Here is a 17,660-nt window from a genome sequence, read left to right on the forward strand (position 1 = left end):
TTTCAGAATGGCGTCCTCAGTGTCCCCACATCACCAGACAACAAAAGTAGGAAAAATTATTTTATTTTCAATTTAGTGATAAAAATGTGTCAGTTTTTTGATCATTTATATCTGCTGTGTATATATGAAAAATGAAATGAACAGCCTGGCAGGGAAGGATTGACAGGGTGCAGAGCCTTGTATATATTAGTACACAATTTGGTTCAGAATGTTTTTTTTCTGGTTTTCCTACTCTAAATCTAGGGTGCGTCTTATAGTCCAGTGCGTCTTATGGAACGGAAAATACGGTAATTTCCATTGATCTAGGTAGTATAAAATGTTTGTCATGAGTCCAATCAGTGAATGTTCGGTGGAATGGTGTAATCTAAATCCTATTTGATTCGGGTGTAAAACATTTGGTTTTTTTCAATGAAGTCAGAGATATGGTTGAAAACTATTTTTCTATGATTTGGGCCAAAAAGGGTAGGTTAGCAATTGATCAGTAGTTTGATTTGGATCAAGGTATCTCAAAGCACTCGCAAAGACTGGACTCCTTGCATAAGAGTGTGTAGATTCAGCTCTAGGTACAGGCAAGGACTCAACCTCTTGTGAGACTGCTGAGTGCCCAGGCTGGACTGCAGGAAGCAGAGTCGAGGCAGGACTATATTTGGTCAGTAACTGAACAAATTCCTGCTCTAAAATGGGAAATGCGTTAATGAAATCATTAGGTTCAATCTAGCCATTTATTTCTGCATGAATTTAAACAACTAAAAAAAAAGATAAATATAGCTCATCCAGTCATACAAGAAACATCTCTACAGCACCTCTAATAATATTTTGATCACTATATTCCTTCCTGAGGTCTCACTGAGGATATGAAATAGATGCGATCCCCACTACCCAAAAATCAGTCCCTACCTCTTGTTAGTGTATCATGGGGGGGAGGGAATAGGAAAGCTTTTTTTAAACCCTCCTAAGCCAACTGCTTTTACCACATCCTCTGGCAATGAATTTCAGAGTTTAATTACATGCTGAGAGAAAAAAATAAATATTTTCTCAGATTTGTTTTAAAATTTACAACTATGTATCCCATAGTCTTTGTATTTTTGGAAAGAATAAACAAGTGAATCATGTCTACCTATTCCACTCTTATCGGTATTTTATAGACCTCTATTATATCTTCTTTCAGCTGCCTTTTCTCCAAGCTGAGCACTAGACTCTTTAGCCATTCCTCATAGGGAAGTTGCCTATCAACTTTACCATTTTGTTGCCTTTCTCTGTAATTTTTCAAATTCTGTTGTCTTTTTTGAGATTCAGTGACCAAAATTGCAGGTGCCTCAAAGAACAATACAAGAGCATTATAATATTCTCAGTTTTGTTCTCCATTCCTTTCCTAATAATGCTTAATATTCTATTTGTTTTTCTTAGCCACCATTACACACTGAGCAGAATGTTTTAATGTATCATTAATGACACCTAAATCCTTTTCTTGGATGGTGACTTAACATGGAATGCCAAGGTCACCTTGGACAGAAAGGAAGAAACCATGGGGATTGATAACAAGCCCTAAAAAATAAAAAGAAGAGGAGTAACAGCTCCCAACAGGAAAGGGAAATACGTAGTGTAGCTGAATGGAACTCACCTTGAGCTACTACTGATAAAGGTGCAAGTACCGTATTTTCGCGGATATAACGCGCACCATTGTAAAACGCGCACAGGGGTATAGCGCGCAGAAATCACGATGATATGTACAAAAACTTTTCTATACCGCGCTCAGGCATATAACGCGCATGCTGCCCGACTCTCCTCTGGCCACCCCGACTCTCCTTTCGCTCTCCCCGACTCTCCTCTGGCCACCCCGACTCTCCTTTCGCCCTCCCCGACTCTCCTCTGGTTGCCCCGACTCACCCTGACTTTCGGTGCACTGCCCCGACTCTCCTCTGGTTGCCCCGACTCACCGTTCACCCGCCCTGACTTTCGGTGCACTGCCCCGCCTCTCCGTGCCTGTCCCCCTTGAAGTCCTGTCCCCCCTTGAAGGTCTGCCTGTCCCCCCTTGAAGTCCTGTCCCCCTTGAAGGTCTGCCTGTCCCCCTTGAAGATCTGCCTGTCCCCCCTTGAAGTCCTGTCCCCATCCTGAAAGCCTGATGCCCCCCCTCGACGTCCGATTCTTCTCCCCCCTCGGCAGGACCACTCGCACCCCCACCCCGAAGGACCGCCGACTCCCCGACAATATCGGGCCAGGAGGGAGCCCAAATCCTCCTGGCCACGGCGACCCCCTAACCCCACCCCGCACTACATTACGGGCAGGAGGGATCCCAGGCCCTCCTGCCCTCGACGCAAACCCCCCTCCCTCCAACGACCGCCCCCCCCCCAAGAACCTCCGACCGACCCGCGACCCCCCTGGCCGACCCCCCCACCCCCCTTCCCCGTACCTTTGGAAGTTGGCCGGACAGACGGGAGCCAAACCCGCCTGTCCGGCAGGCAGCCAACGAAGGAATGAGGCCGGATTGGCCCATCCGTCCTAAAGCTCCGCCTACTGGTGGGGCCTAAGGCGCGTGGGCCAATCAGAATAGGCCCTGGAGCCTTAGGTCCCACCTGGGGGCGCGGCCTGAGGCACATGGGCCAAACCCGACCATGTGTCTCAGGCCGCGCCCCCAGGTGGGACCTAAGGCTCCAGGGCCTATTCTGATTGGCCCACGCGCCTTAGGCCCCACCAGTAGGCGGAGCTTTAGGACGGATGGGCCAATCCGGCCTCATTCCTTCGTTGGCTGCCTGCCGGACAGGCGGGTTTGGCTCCCGTCTGTCCGGCCAACTTCCAAAGGTACGGGGAAGGGGGGTGGGGGGTCGGCCAGGGGGGTCGCGGGTCGGTCGGAGGTTCTTGGGGGGGGGCGGTCGTTGGAGGGAGGGGGGTTTGCGTCGAGGGCAGGAGGGCCTGGGATCCCTCCTGCCCGTAATGTAGTGCGGGGTGGGGTTAGGGGGTCGCCGTGGCCAGGAGGGTTTGGGCTCCCTTCTGGCCCAACTACACAAAGTACGGGGAAGGCGGGTGGGGGTGTCGTGGGGGTCGGCCAGGGGGGTCGCGGGTCGGCTGGGGGACGGGCGGAGGTTCTTGGGGGGGGGGGCGGTCGTTGGGGGGGGGGGGTTTGCGTCGAGGGCAGGAGGGCCTGGGATCCCTCCTGCCCGTAATGTAGTGCGGGGTGGGGTTAGGGGGTCGCCGTGGCCAGGAGGGTTTGGGCTCCCTCCTGGCCCGATATTGTTGGGGAGTCGGCGGTCCTTCGGGGTGAGGGTGCGAGTGGTCCTGCCGGGGGGGGGATGTATCGGACGTCGGGGAGTCGGCCGGGCAAGAGGGCTTGGGCTCCCTCTTGCTCCGATCGTGGATGCGGGTGCGGGTGGGAGCGCGTGCGAGCGGTCGTTCGGGGTGGGGGTGCGAGCGGTCCTGCTGGGGGGGTGAATCGGGCGTCGGGGCGGGGTGGGAACTATGTTTAAAAACTTTTGTATACCGCGCTCAGGCATATAACGCGCGAGGGGTATGCGCGGTACGTAAAATCACGTATAACGCGCGCGTTATATCCGCGAAAATACGGTAAAATCCAAATAAACAGAATAAATATATGATAGTTGTCATTGCAGTGACCACAGTGTTGTAAATGCTCTGTGTATATTAAATTTATTTTTAAACCCCTAAAAAAATAATTTCAGTTTTCTAAAATAACCAGATAATGCATTAAAAAGAATATTTTAAAAACATTTCATTTCTAAATGAGTGTGTCAAATGAAGTGAAAGTAGATAGCAGAAATGTCAGAGTTGTATAAGTTTGTTTTGCTATGTTCTCCAATGGTTATCTACCTGGTTTGCATGATGACAGGGACCATACAGCCTGTGAACCTATTTCTCGAACAGTTCCAGTCCTTTCCAGCTGTTTGGGGTCAGCTCCAGGTGGTGTCTTGTTGGGTGTAGTCATTTCTCACTATAAAGAAACCAAAGATGCAAGACAAGGAGGTGATTAAAAACCAAACCCCCCCAAAAAAAACAAACTATGGCATCATAGACAATAGAGCTGAAGCAGCTCATATTTAGATCATCTGTGAGGGAGTCGGGGATTTTCCCTCACGAGTGATGTTATGTTGGGGGGCACAAGGCAGTAGAGGGCGCTGGCCAATTAGCGGGTAAACTACAGGGTCCAGAATACATTGAGCTCTGTAGTTCAGAGCTCAACCCTCATCCAGCAGGTGGTGCTGAATTGCATGAACAGGCTAACCTGCCAAGTCATGGGGTGGAACCCAGGCAGGAAGAGCTTCATATGCCCAATCTGAAGTTCATTCTGGGAGGTCCCCATGAGAGGCCCTAGGAGAGGACCACCTGTGGGAAGGTGAGAGCCTCCACAAAGAGACTTCCTTAAGCAGAGAAAGCTCAGAAGCCGTGGGTTAAGGAGAACCCCGGGAGAAGCTGAGAAGACTGATAAGGATTGCTTGGAAGAGCTGGTATGGTGAGTGGTGCTGTGCTTGGCTGGATGAGAAGAAAAAATGTCCATTTTCAAAGCTGCCAGATGTCTACCTTTTATTTTTGAAAATGACCTAAGTTTTGGTCCTTAGGATATCTTTTTGGCCATTTTAAAAAAAAGCCTTCCCATGAAAAATGCACCAAAGCAAGTTTTGTAGATGTATCCAACTACCTTGTCTGATCGCAGAAGGAATACCCATCAGTTGAGCTGGTTTCAGAGATTCCTAACCGGCTCAGCTGATGTGGATTTTCCCTGCCACGATCAACTGAGCCATGGAGCCCTCCACCCCTCCCCTCAACATTTCTGGCCACCCTACACACACATCACCGACATCATGGAACAGCCCCCTTGCAAAATCCAATACCTCCCATACATCCTGTACCTTCCACTGAAAAATTGGCAGGAGGGAAGCCCATTCCTTCCTGCCTATAGGGCTGTGTGCCGAGAATGGCAGGTCTTCCCCCTCCTAATGCATCTTGGGATGCACTGGGAGAGGCTTAAGGCCCTGATTGGCTTAAAATGGCAATTATTGTATGTTACTTTAGTTTAGTTTAATTTCTTCGATTGTGAGTACATTGAGTTAAGAGATTTTTTCAGGATCGATGACTGAAATCTGGAACTGATAAGTCTCAGATCAGTTCTTTAATGCAAAATTCTGAGCAGATTTCTAAGATCCTTTTTCTTCTCTTTTGAAATAGACATTACTGTGTATTTATAAGACATTTTGATACATTTTGAGCAGTTTATGCCATTTAGGGCTTCTTTTTCTATCTACTGATAAATAAAGTTTCTATTTTACCCTCCTCCCCTTTACTAAACCATGGTAGATGCTCCAACACTCCTATCTGCACCGGAGCAGCATCTAAAACATTTAGTGCCCTGGACCATGGTAGAAGCTTCTACCGTAGCTTAGTAAAAGAGGGCCTTAATTTATTCTGCATTTTCTGGTTCTAAGTTGTGATCTCTTATTCTATATTAGATGAGGGTGCCCGAGATGATAGATTAATATTGTGTAATTCCTGTGTAGAGATTTCTAGCAGTTTGATTTGTTGAGTTTCTCCAATAAGAGGTATATTGATTTTTGTAGGGCCTGGTGCAATGTTTGTAGTGTTGCCTTTTCATAAGTAGGTAGTTGGTGTTTTAATCATAGGAGTTAGTACCATTTTGGAAAGGTGTTTGCTTATTTCTGAGTGTCTTTTCTGCAGGATTTTATGTTACTTCACAAAGTGTTTCCAGTGGAAGATGAGTGTGTTCCTAACTTGATACTAAAGTTTTTAATATTTATATTTATTTACAGTATTTAAAAATTTATATACTGCATAAAAACTATGCGGTTTACAAAATTACATGCATACATATTAAAAATGCTAGATATGTTACAAGACAAACACAATAAAACATTAGTTAACAATATCATTATTAAAACCTAGCTTCATTATTGAGGAATGTGGAGTGGTTTACAGAACTAGAATTGATAGGTTTATATTGATTTTCTTATTCTTTAATTCTTTTCAGCATTTCCATGGGAAAAAAAAGCACAGTTACTTACCACAACAGGTGTTATCCAGGGACAGCAGGCAGATATTCTTACATATGGGCGACGTCAACCATGGCGCTCCAATGCGGACAGCTTCACAAGCAGACTTGCTTGTAGAACTTTTAGAAAGTTCGTGACTGCCGCACCGTGCATGCGCGAGTATCTTCCCGTCCGACGTAGGGCACGTGTCTCCTCAGCTCAGATAACTAGTTTAGAAGCCAACCAGGGGATGTGGGTGGGTTGTGAGAATATCTGCCTGCTGTCCCTGGATAACACCTGTTACGATAAGTAACTGTGCTTTTTCCCAGGACAAGCAGGCAGCATATTTTCACATATGGGTGACCTCCAAGCTAACCAGAATGGGATGGTGGGAGTGTTGGTAATTCAGGAGAATAAATTTTGTAAAACTGCCTGGCCAAAGTAGCCATCCCGTCTGGAAAAAGAATCCAGACAATAATGAGAGGTGAATGTATGAACCAAGGACCAAGTGGCAGCTTTTCAGATTTCCTCAATAGGAGTAGATCTTTTTTTTTTTTTAATAATTTTTATTCATTTTCAAATTTTACATGAAGTGTACAAAATATTGAAATACAACTAATGAATACACAATATCACTTTTATATCTAATACATAATATTCTAAACATATTTTTATCCCCTCTCCCTCCCCCCACCCTTCAAGTACTTTCCAATACAAATGGGTAAAAGAAGAAAGCAGAAAAAATAGGAGTAGATCTAAGGAAAGCTACGGATGCCGCCATGGCTTTAACTTTATGGGCTGTGACTCGACCCTCTAGATGCATAACAGAATGAGATGCAAGCAGCTAGCCAGTTAGAGATGGTTCTCTTACAAACTGGATGCCCCACTTGTTTGGATCGAAGGAGACAAAAAGTTGAAGAGAAGATCTATGTGGATTAATCCTTTATAAAGCCAAAGCACGCATGCAGTCCAGAGTATGAAGAGCTGTTTTTCCTGGGTGACAATGAGGCTTTGAAAAAAAAAAAAAACACTGGAAGTACAATGGATTGATTGAGATGAAATTCTGAAACAACTTTTGGTAAGAATTTAGGATGAGAACAGAGGACCACCTTGTCGTGATGGAATACTGTGAAAGGTTGGTCCGCTACTAAAGCTTGTAGCTCACTGACTGCGAGCAGATGTGAGAGTAATTAGGAAGACCACTTTCCAAGTGAGATATTTCAGATGGGTCGTAAACATTGGTTCAAACGGAGGCTTCATCAATTGAGCAAGAACCACATTGAGATCCCGAAACACTGGGATATGGGAGACTTTGTCCATCGAGAGCTGCATAACCATGCAGAAACCGACAATCCGGAAACTATGTGGTCAAATCTGAAATCCATACTGAACGAGGCAACTAACCGCTACATAAATACAGTAAGCAAACGCCGGAGAAACAAAAGACCACAATGGTTCAACAAGGAAATTTCGGAACTCATGAAAAAGAAAAAAGAAGCATTTATCACCTACAAACATCTTGGGAAGAGGGAGGCAAAAGAAGACTATCTGTTCAAATCTAAAGCTGTCAAAAAAGCAGTCAGAGAGGCTAAGCTCCAAACAGAAGAAGATCTAGCATGGAACATTAAAAAAGGGGATAAATCCTTTTTCAGGTACATTAGCGACAGGAAGAGAAACAAAGATGGGATAGAACGCCTCAGGCAATCAGACGGAAACTTTGCAGAATCTGATTCTACCAAGGCAGAACTACTAAACGAATACTTCTGCTCAGTATTCACCTGTGAAGCGCCGGGAGCTGGTCCACAACTACAGACAAAAGACAGCCAAAATGACCTGTTTCAGGATTTCGAGTTTACGCCCAGTAGCGTCTACTACGAACTTTCAAGACTCAAAGTAGACAAAGCCATGGGACCAGACAATCTACACCCCAGGGTGCTCAGAGAGCTGTGTGATGTTCTGGCTGAACCACTATCAGTGCTCTTCAATCTTTCCATGCGCACGGGAAGAGTACCCCTGGACAGGAAAACGGCTAACGTAATTCCACTACACAAAAAAGGCTGCAGAACAGAAACAGAAAATTACAGACCGGTGAGTCTCACATCCATAGTGTGCAAACTCATGGAAACACTGATCAAACAGAACTCGACAAAATTCTAGATGAAGAAAATCTACGTGATCCACACCAACACGGATTTACCAGGGGAAGGTCCTGCCAATCAAATCTGATTGACTTCTTTGACTGGGTGACTAGTCATCTGGATGCCGGGGAGTCCCTGGATGTGATATATTTGGACTTCAGCAAAGCTTTTGATAGCGTCCCACACCGTAGGCTGTTGAACAAACTAAAATCGATGGGATTAGGGGATACACTCACTACATGGGTTAAGGATTGGCTAAGCGGTAGACTTCAAAGGGTGATGGTAAACGGTACCCCCTCCAAAACGTCAGCCGTGACGAGTGGAGTACCACAGGGCTCCGTCTTAGGGCTGATTCTATTCAATTTATTCATAGGAGATATGACCCAAGGGCTCAGAGGAAAAGTATCACTGTTTGTCGATGACGCCAAACTATGCAACATAGTAGGTAAAAGCAGTGTGCCTGACAATATGACACAAGACCTACGACAGCTGGAACAGTGGTCGTCAACTTGGCAGTTAAGCTTCAATGCTAAAAAATGTAAAGTGATGCACCTAGGGAAAAAAAATCCACACAGAACTTATACACTAAATGGTGAAACCTTGACCAGGACCATGGTGGAACGTGATCTAGGAGTTATCATCAGTGATGATATGAAGGCTGCCAATCAAGTGGAGAAGGCTTCGTCCAAGGCAAGACAAATGTTGGGCTGCATCCGTAGGGGTTTTGTCAGCAGAAAACCTGAAGTCATAATGCCGCTGTACAGATCCATGGTAAGACCTCATCTGGAGTATTGTGTTCAATTCTGGAGACCACACTACCGGAAAGATGTGCTGAGAATTGAGTCGGTTCAGCGAACGGCTACCAAGATGGTCTTGGGGCTCAGGGATCTCACGTATGAAGAAAGGCTAAAAAAACTGCGGATGTACTCACTGGAGGAACGAAGAGAGAGGGGAGACATGATTGAGACCTTTAAGTACGTATAGAGGTGAAGGATGATATCTTCTGTCTTACAGGGCCCTCGGTCACCAGAGGGCACTCGCTGAAAGTCAAGGGAGGGAAATTTCATGGTGATGCCAGGAAATACTTCTTCACCGAAAGGGTGGTCGATCATTGGAACGAGCTACCTCAGCAAGTAATTGAGGCCAACAACGTGTCAGATTTTAAGAGAAAATGGGATATCCACGTGGGATCTCTAGGGGAGTAAGTCAGGGAGTGAGTCATTGGTATGGGCAGACTTGATGGGCCGCGGCCCTTTTCTGCCGTCAATTTCTATGTTTCTATGAGGTGGTTTGAGAGGTGACTTGACATTGAAAAGTCCTTTCATAAATCTAGAAACCACAGGATGAACAGAAAGAGGTTTCCCCTCTAGTGGCTGAGGAAAAGCAGCAATTGCACTGAGATGGACTCTAATGGATGTTGATTTGAGGCCTGATTGAGATAAATGAAACAGGTAATCCAGAACTGAAGACAAGGAGGTAGACTGAGGCTTCTTGTGATGAAGAGCACACCAAACAGAAAACCTAGTCCATTTCTAGTTGTAACATTGTCTAGTGGTAGGCTTTCTGGAAGTCTCTAAAATGTCCTATACAGATTGAGAAAACTGTAGATTGGCAGTTACGTTGAAAGGTACCAAGCTGTCAGGTGCAGAGACTGCAGGTTGGGATGATATAAGAGAACCCTGACTCTGTGTAATTAGAGGCGGAAAATCTGGTAGAAGTAGTGGTTCCCTGCTGCTGAGTTGAAGTAGAAGGGAGAACCAAGGTTGTCTGAGCCATCGAGGAGCTATCAGAATCATGGTGGCATGTTCGTGTTTGAGTCTGACGAGTGTCTTGAGAATTAGAAGAAATGGAGGAAATGCATAAGGAGAAAAGCATCTGCCTCCAGATGGTGTGGAGAGTAGATCCTGGAGCAAAACTGAGGCAGCTTGTTGTGGGGAGACGCAAAGAAATCTATCTGAGAGGGTTCCCCCTGAGAAAAAAACGTGATGAAGAGGTGATGAATTGAGTGTCCATTCATGAGGTTGTAGAAGACGACTCAATTTGTCCGCCAGAAAGTTTTTCTCTCCTTGAATGTAGACCGCTTTCAGAAAGGTGTTGTGAAGAATTGCCCAATTTCAAACCTTCTGAGCTTCCTTGCAAAGGGGGAGGGATCCTGTTCCTCCCTGATTGTTGACATAGTACATGGCTACTTGATTGTCTGTATGAATGAGGACTACTTGATCATGAAGATGTTGAAAAGCTTTGAGAGCATTGAAAATCGCTCTGAGTTCCAACAGATTTATACAATTCCGACGATCTGTGATGGACCAATGTCCTCGAGTACGGAGTCCATCGAGATGGACCCCAAGCGTAGGTCGAGGAATCTGTCATGAGGACCTGCTGATGAGGTGGCATTTGAAACAGTAAACCTCTGGAGAGATTGGAAAAGCGCATCCACCAGTGAAGAGACTGTCTCAACAAAGGAGTCACTGTAATGTGCTGAGAGAGTGGATCGGAAGCCTGCACCCACTGAGATGTCAGGGTCCACTGAGGAATTCTGAGGTGAAGTCTGGCAAAAGGAGTCACGTGAACTGTAGAAGCCATGTGACCTAGGAGAACCATCATGTGTCTTGCTGAGAGTGAAGTGAGGGAAGACACTTTGAAACAAAGTTGTATTATAGTATCCTGCCGTTGTTGAGGAAGGAATTCTCTGAGTTGCACAGTATCCAGTACTGTTCCAAACTTTGGAGGAATCAAGTGTCTGTTGGGTCGCTACAATAACCCCCCTGAGAGGTGGAATTTTTGATGAACCAGTCGTCCAGGTACGTAAAAACCTGAAGACCATGGCTGCACAGAGCTGCTGCTACAACCAGGCACTTGATGAAAACTCTGGGAGATGATGCCAGGCCGAAAGGTAGCACTCTGTATTGAAAATGATGATTTCTCACCCGAAATCTGAGAAACTTGCGAGATGAATGGGAATGTAAGTGCAAGCCTCTTTGAGATCCAGAGAACATAACCAATCGTTGTGATCCAGAAGGGGATACAAGGATGCTAGGGACAGCATCCAAAATTTTTCTTTGACAAGAAATTTGTTGAGAGCTCTGAAATCCAATATAGGTCGCAGATCTCCCGTCTTCTTCGGGACAAGGAAGTAACGGGAGTAAAACCCCATGCTCTGCTGTTCCAGAGGAACTGTCCAGAGGAGTGTGTGGCGCAGTGGTTGGATCTACAGCCTCAGCACCCTGGGGTTGTGGGTTCAAACCCCGCGCTGCTCCTTGTGACCCTGGGCAAGTCACTTAATCCTCCATAGCCCCAGGTACGTTAGATAGATTGTGAGCCCACCGGGACAGATAGGGAAAATGCTTGAGTACCTGATTGTAAAAACCGCTTAGATAACCTTGATAGGCGGTATATAAAATCCTAATAAAACTTGAAACTTGTCTCGATGGCACAGAGACGAAGCAGAGCTTGAGCTTCCTGAAGACGAAGGGTGGTCTATGACGGATTAGAAGGATCTGGTGGAATCTGAAGGAAGTGAAGAGAGTAACCTTCCCTGATTATTGCGAGGACCCAGAGGTCAGATGTAATTAGTTCCCATCGTTGATAAAAATGATGGAGACAACCTCCTATGGGAAGAGGAGAGGACAGAGGCAGAACGATTGAGATTATGCTCTGTGTTAGATGGTCAAAAAGGCCGAGTGATCTTGGGTGCAGCAGGAGTCTGAGGTGTACGCTGCTGTTGTTGTTTCTTAGGAGGCGGCCTTGAATAAGGGGCTGACTTCTGAGGATAACGCCTCTGATAAGATGGAAGAGGCCTGTAACTCTTAGCCGTGAAAGGTTTCGGCTTTGGCCTAACTACAGAGGCAAACGATTTCTCATGCTCAGACAAGCTGCCTCAATAGAGTCAAACAGCTCATGGCCAGTCGATCTTGCAGATTTGGATCCATATCTACGGTACGGAACCAGGCTAGATGGTGCATGGCCACTGAAAACGTCGTCACCCTAGAGGACTTTTCAAAAGCATCATATGCAGCCTGAATCATATGCATGCAAAGTTGACCTAGAGTAAGATGCATGTGTTGAAACTCTGGGAGCCAATGTTTAGGTAGATACTTAAAGTAGGCATGGCGTTGACCCAATGCTTCAGATAGGATGAAGACAAATTTATAGTTTAAAATTCTATTCGTCAACATAGAATTTTGATACAGACGACGGCCAAAATTGTCCATAGTCCTTCCCTCTCGGCCAGGAGGGACTGTGGCATAAACTTTGGCAGGATTGGTTCGTTTTAAAGAAGACTCCACGAGAAGAGATTGATGGGACAGTTGAGACGTTTCAAATCCTTTGCAATGAACCATCTTATAACGGGATTTTAACTTTGCTGGCACCACAGGAATAGAATACGGGGTATCCAGATTTCTCTTGAAAGTCTGAGAGAGAATGCCATTCATGGGTAATTTAAGAGAATCCCTAGGAGGATGAGGCATGCCCAGCTCTTCCAAATACTCCTTAGAGTATTTTGAATTAGACTCCAAGGCAATGTTGAGATCTTTACTCATTTGACATAGGAACTTAGTAAAGGACACCGGACCAGAAGAGGGATGGCCCTGCTGAGGTGAAGGTAAATGAGAGCCCTTTGAAGCACCCCTTACAGCAGAGAAAGAAGGTGAAGCCTCTCTGGAATATTGGTACCAAAGATCTAAATCCATAGGCAAAGATGAAGACGAAAATCCACTTCTGGAATGAGTAGGAGAAACAGAACGTTTTCATTTTGAGGAACCAGCTGAAGAAAACCTCGAAGGAGAAGAACTCAACTGGCGAGAATCCTGTGACTTCTGGATGTGAGGTTCCACAGGAGATTTCCTCGACAAGGGAGTCGTTGGCCTTGACTGTTCATGATGCCTCGATGAACAAGGTCTGCCTCGAGAAGAAGACCCAGGTCGAGACGAATGCCTTGACAGATGGTGTGGAGATGAACTATGCCTCGAAGAACGGGGCAGTGATCTCAAATCCAGCCAATGATGAGGAATGTCGAGGTGTCCTCACCTTGTGCCTCAAAGACGGCAATGCCTTATGCTGTGAGGTAGGACTGGAAGTTGAAGATCGAGGTTGAGACATTTGCAAGGACTCGGCTCCTCTTATAGAGTGTTCAGATTGACCTCAAGGCACTCTCAAGGACTCAACTCCTTGTAATTCTGCTGAGTGCTCAGGCTGGACTGCAGGAAGCAGGCTCGAGGCAGGAGTCAATTTGGCAAACATGTTACCAAATGATGCAGGACATTCTCCAACATATTCTGCAAAGCCGGCACCAAGACCACTGGAGCTGGTACAATTGGTGTAGCTATAGACTCTGAAGAAGATGACCTCAAAGAAGAGTGTTTCCTCGATTTTGAGACACGCTTCTTGGGAAGTCTCGAAGCAACCGGTCCCACTAAGGTTGCTGGTGGAATGAGCTGTGACTCCTGAAGGATTGGCTTGGCTAGCTTATCTGATTGAGACACTGAGGATAACGGCCCCTACGGAGAAGATTTTGTAGATTTCCCCAAGGATGAGGACTTCACCATCAAGGAAGGCTTCAGCGAGGTTGAGGTTGAAGCTTTGGGTCCCACAGAAGACTTCGATGGAGTCAAGGTTAAGGTTGTGATCGAGGCTTTAGCTGAAGAAAGATCCATACCCCCGAAAATCTTTTCAAGTTGAACTTGGGGCTCGATTCTAAAGTGTAGCACAGTGGGCGCACGACTCCGGATGATAATCAGGTCTTAAACACTGAATACACCACTTATGTGGGTCAGTGAGAGATATCGCGTATTGACACCGGCTACACTTCTTGAACCCCGTGACCAGCCGGGACATGGAATGAAAGACGGTCACAGCCAAATCGAAGCCCGCAGGCTGAGGCCATGGAGTAGGCCCTGCCGTGACACGATGAAAAAAACCAATAAATGTTCTTTTTTTTTTTTTTTTTTGACGCTACATAACGACCCTGTAAAATAAAAGAATCACACGAGCCGCGGTGAAGAGAAGGCATGAGTTAAGAACTAACTCTTACACAGAGCCTTGAAATGAGGGCTTCTCAGCTCCGCGGAAAACTTAGAACTGAGAAGATGCTGAGGAGACGTGTGCCCTACGTCGGGCGGGAAGGCACTCGCACATGCGCAGTGCAGCAGTCGTGAACTTTCTAAAACTTCAAGCAAGTCTGCTTGTGAAGCTGTCCGCATCGGGGCTCCGTGGTTAATGTCACCCATATGTGACAATATGCTGCTCGCTTGTCCTGGGATAAGAATAAGCTATAACCAATTTAACACTTACTGGTCCACATCAGGGGGAAGGTAAAGAAAACCTTCTCATAATCGCCTTTAATTAAAAGGAAATCTACCCATTATATAGCACCTATATCAACCTTAGCTCGTCCACCCAAAGCAATCACACTTCTCATTAGATTTAACAAAATTTTCCAACTGCAAAGATTCCCATAAAATAAATTCCTCTCCCTGGAGAGTAATAAGATGTTTACATGGATATTTTAGGAAAAATATTGCCCCAAGTGCCACCAATCAAGGCTTCAAGATCAAAATGCCCTATGCATTAATTGTGTAGCTCGAGACATAAGGAAAAACATTAAACTAAAATTTACCCCCTCTTTTACTAAGGTGCGCTAACCGATTAGCATGTGCAAACTGATTTAGCACATGCTAATCGATTTAGCATGCGCTAAATGCCAACGCGTCCATTATATTCTATGGACACGTTATTGCTTAGCGTACACTAAATCAGTTTGCGCGTGCTAATTGGTTAGCGCATCTTAGTAAAAGAGGGGGGTCAGTTTTATACACCGGGTCATCAACCAATGATTAACATTAAGAATAGAGTAATACAAAAGAACAGAACAAAAGAAATCTAATTTGGAAAAAGTAGAATAATTAATTTTCAAAATGTATGACGAACAAGACTGTCTTCAGAGCCTTCCTAAAAGATAAGAAGGTGCCAAAGCTTCTTAGCGAGAGTGGCAAGTTATTCCAAAGCTTGGTTAGTTTGTAGGAGAAAGAATGGCTAAGTTTTCTGATAGATTTGATTTTGCCCTTAAAGGAAGGAAAGGAATTAAAGTTTTAATCTCAGAGAGCTCCTAGCCAGATGAGATCTGCAAAGGGACAAGAGTGATACAGAGGCCAAATAAGATCTTGAATGCAATACAAAAGCATTTAAATTGAATTCTCAAATGGACTGGAAGCCAATGTAATTCTCTAAGGAGAAGAGACACATGGTCAAACTTATACTTACCAAAAATGAGTCTGGCAGCACTATTCTGTATTAGTTGAAATCTCTGAAGGCTAGCCTTAGATAAGCCTATGTACAGTGAATTGCAATAGTCCAAACATGCCAGAATGATTGATTTGACCAAAACAGAAAAATGCTGTTGGTAGAAGAACGGTCTATCTTTCCTCAAAACATGAAGCAGTGTTCTCCCCAGCGTGTTCCAGCCGGGCGCATCGCCCAGCTACTTTAAGTGAGCGCCCGGCTGCCATTTTACAGCTGCAGAGACCGCGCCGGACCGGTTCCGGGATCTGACATCGGACTCGCGACTCGGCGGTGGTTCACGCATGAATTGTCAAGCGCCTGCTTCTTCCGGTTTGCCTGCACCCCGTACTTGAAGATGAACATACCTTTCCTGCCTGAACCACAACTTCAGCAGCATTTAATTCAGCACGCAAACTTCGGATAATGCCTGTTCTTCCGCTCAGATCAGGTCTAACTGAGCATGAGCAGAAGAACCAGCATTAGCGAATCACGCCACAGCTCACGGTGGAGTACGGGCGGGGAAGGGGTAATTTGCATAGCGCACCAAGGGGTTGTATTTCGATTGGTCCAATGCCTTAGCACGCTATGCAAATTACCCCTTCCCCGCCCCTACTCCTTCACCGTGAGCAGGGAAGGGTAATTTGCATAGTGTTTTAACATCGACCTATTAAAACATTTTCGCCCACGCTCCAAAGGTCCGCCCCTTCAACGACCGAACTTTTGTTTCCCGCTGTGCTGAGTGACCAGGCAGAAAGTTTTGGGCAGGTTAGGTTGATGGTTTTAACTTCCCTCTGTGCTTTCAGGAGGGTATTTTTGGAGAGAAAAAAAGTTGTAAGCTCTTTCAAGCAGAGACTATTTTCTTACTTTTAACTCTGTGCAGCCTGCGTTGTCTGGTAGACCTAAAGAAATATTTAATAGCAGTAGGTCCTCCAGAAAGGGGGGGGGAAAAAAGAGTCCAGGGCCAGACTTGGCTGTGCTTTTCCCTCTTTGTGACTCTGCAGCGCTGCGTACATCTGAGAACGCTATAGAAATATTTAATAGCAGTAGGTCCTCCAGAAAGGGGGGAAAAAAGAGAGTCCAGGGCCAGACTTGGCTGTGCTTTTCCCTCTTTGTGACTCTGCAGCGCTGTGTACATCTGAGAGCGCTCTAGAAATATTTTATAGCAGTAGGTCCTCCAGAAAGGGAAAAAAAAGAGTCCAGGGCCAGACTTGGCTGTGCTTTTCCCTTTGTGACTCTGTGCATAGCTGCGTACATCTGAGAACGCTATAGAAATATTTAATAGCAGTAGGTCCTCCAGAAATGGGAAAAAAAAAAAGAGTCCAGGGCCAGACTTGGCTGTGCTTTTCCCTCTTTGTGACTCTGCAGTGCTGCATACATCTGAGAGCGCTATAGAAATATTTAATAGCAGTAGGTCCTCCAGAAAGGGGGGGGGGAAAAAAAAAAAAAGAGTCCAGGGCCAGACTTGGCTGTGCCTTTCCCTCTTCTTTCATCACAGAGTGTTTGGGGCAGGTTAAGTCCAGATGAGTAAAAAATAAAAATCCTTGTAGCACTCACTGGTTCCTGTTAAAGTGACACATCTGCCATTCCTTTTTTTGTTCATATCTTGCCCTGCCGTAGTGTAAGTGTGCACTGAATAACCAATAGGCTCCACTCAAAAGTCTTATTCATAGGTACTTTTCATTTTACCAACATGAGTAAAAAAAGTGTTCAGAAAACAACACTGCTCAGTTATTTCAGAAAAGAGATGCCACAAACCAATGAAGGTGCAGCATCAACTGCTGATGTGGCAATTTCAGACAAAGATATTGCAGAGGATGGTCCATCAGGGGAAATCTTTTCAGCACACACTCTGCCAATTGATAAATCTAAGCACCGCTTATCCGGCATAAACAAACAATGGTTTAAAGAGTTTGATTGGCTAATGGTCAAAGAAAATGGTATGTGGTGCTCATTGTGCATGAAATATTCAAAAAAACACATCCCAAGGAGGGAGTTACCTTAGGTAAATGTGCCATGCACAAGAATTCGAAAAGAAAGCTTGCTGGACCATGAAAAAAGTAAAACACACATTGAGTCTTCTTCTGATCTTTTAGGAAAGCATATACTAGAGCAAACTGGAATTGGTCAAATTAAAAGATCTGTATCTATGTTAAATAACATACAGAGAGATGCCTATGTGGGAGCTTTAAGATCCATGTATTGGTTGGCAAAAAATGAATTACCACATACAACGTTGTTTGAAAAGCTGTTG

General features: G+C 45.4%; 1 protein-coding gene across 2 annotated transcripts in view; it reads right to left on the reverse strand.

The window, feature by feature from the left end:
- ANAPC10 (anaphase promoting complex subunit 10) overlaps positions 1–17,660 on the reverse strand; it is a 131,952-nt gene that overhangs the window by 109,222 nt on the left and 5,070 nt on the right. The window contains exon 2 of one of the 2 annotated variants that reach the window (XM_033940016.1): positions 3,823–3,943. The exons of the other annotated variant lie outside the window; for it this stretch is intronic. Coding sequence (XP_033795907.1) covers positions 3,823–3,937 — 115 coding nt within the window. The 5' untranslated portion in view covers positions 3,938–3,943. The remainder of the gene's footprint in view (positions 1–3,822; positions 3,944–17,660) is intronic. 2 annotated transcript variants of the gene reach the window in all.

The sequence above is a fragment of the Geotrypetes seraphini genome, chromosome 1 (genome assembly GCF_902459505.1).
Source record: "Geotrypetes seraphini chromosome 1, aGeoSer1.1, whole genome shotgun sequence".
Lineage (NCBI taxonomy): Eukaryota > Metazoa > Chordata > Amphibia > Gymnophiona > Dermophiidae > Geotrypetes > Geotrypetes seraphini.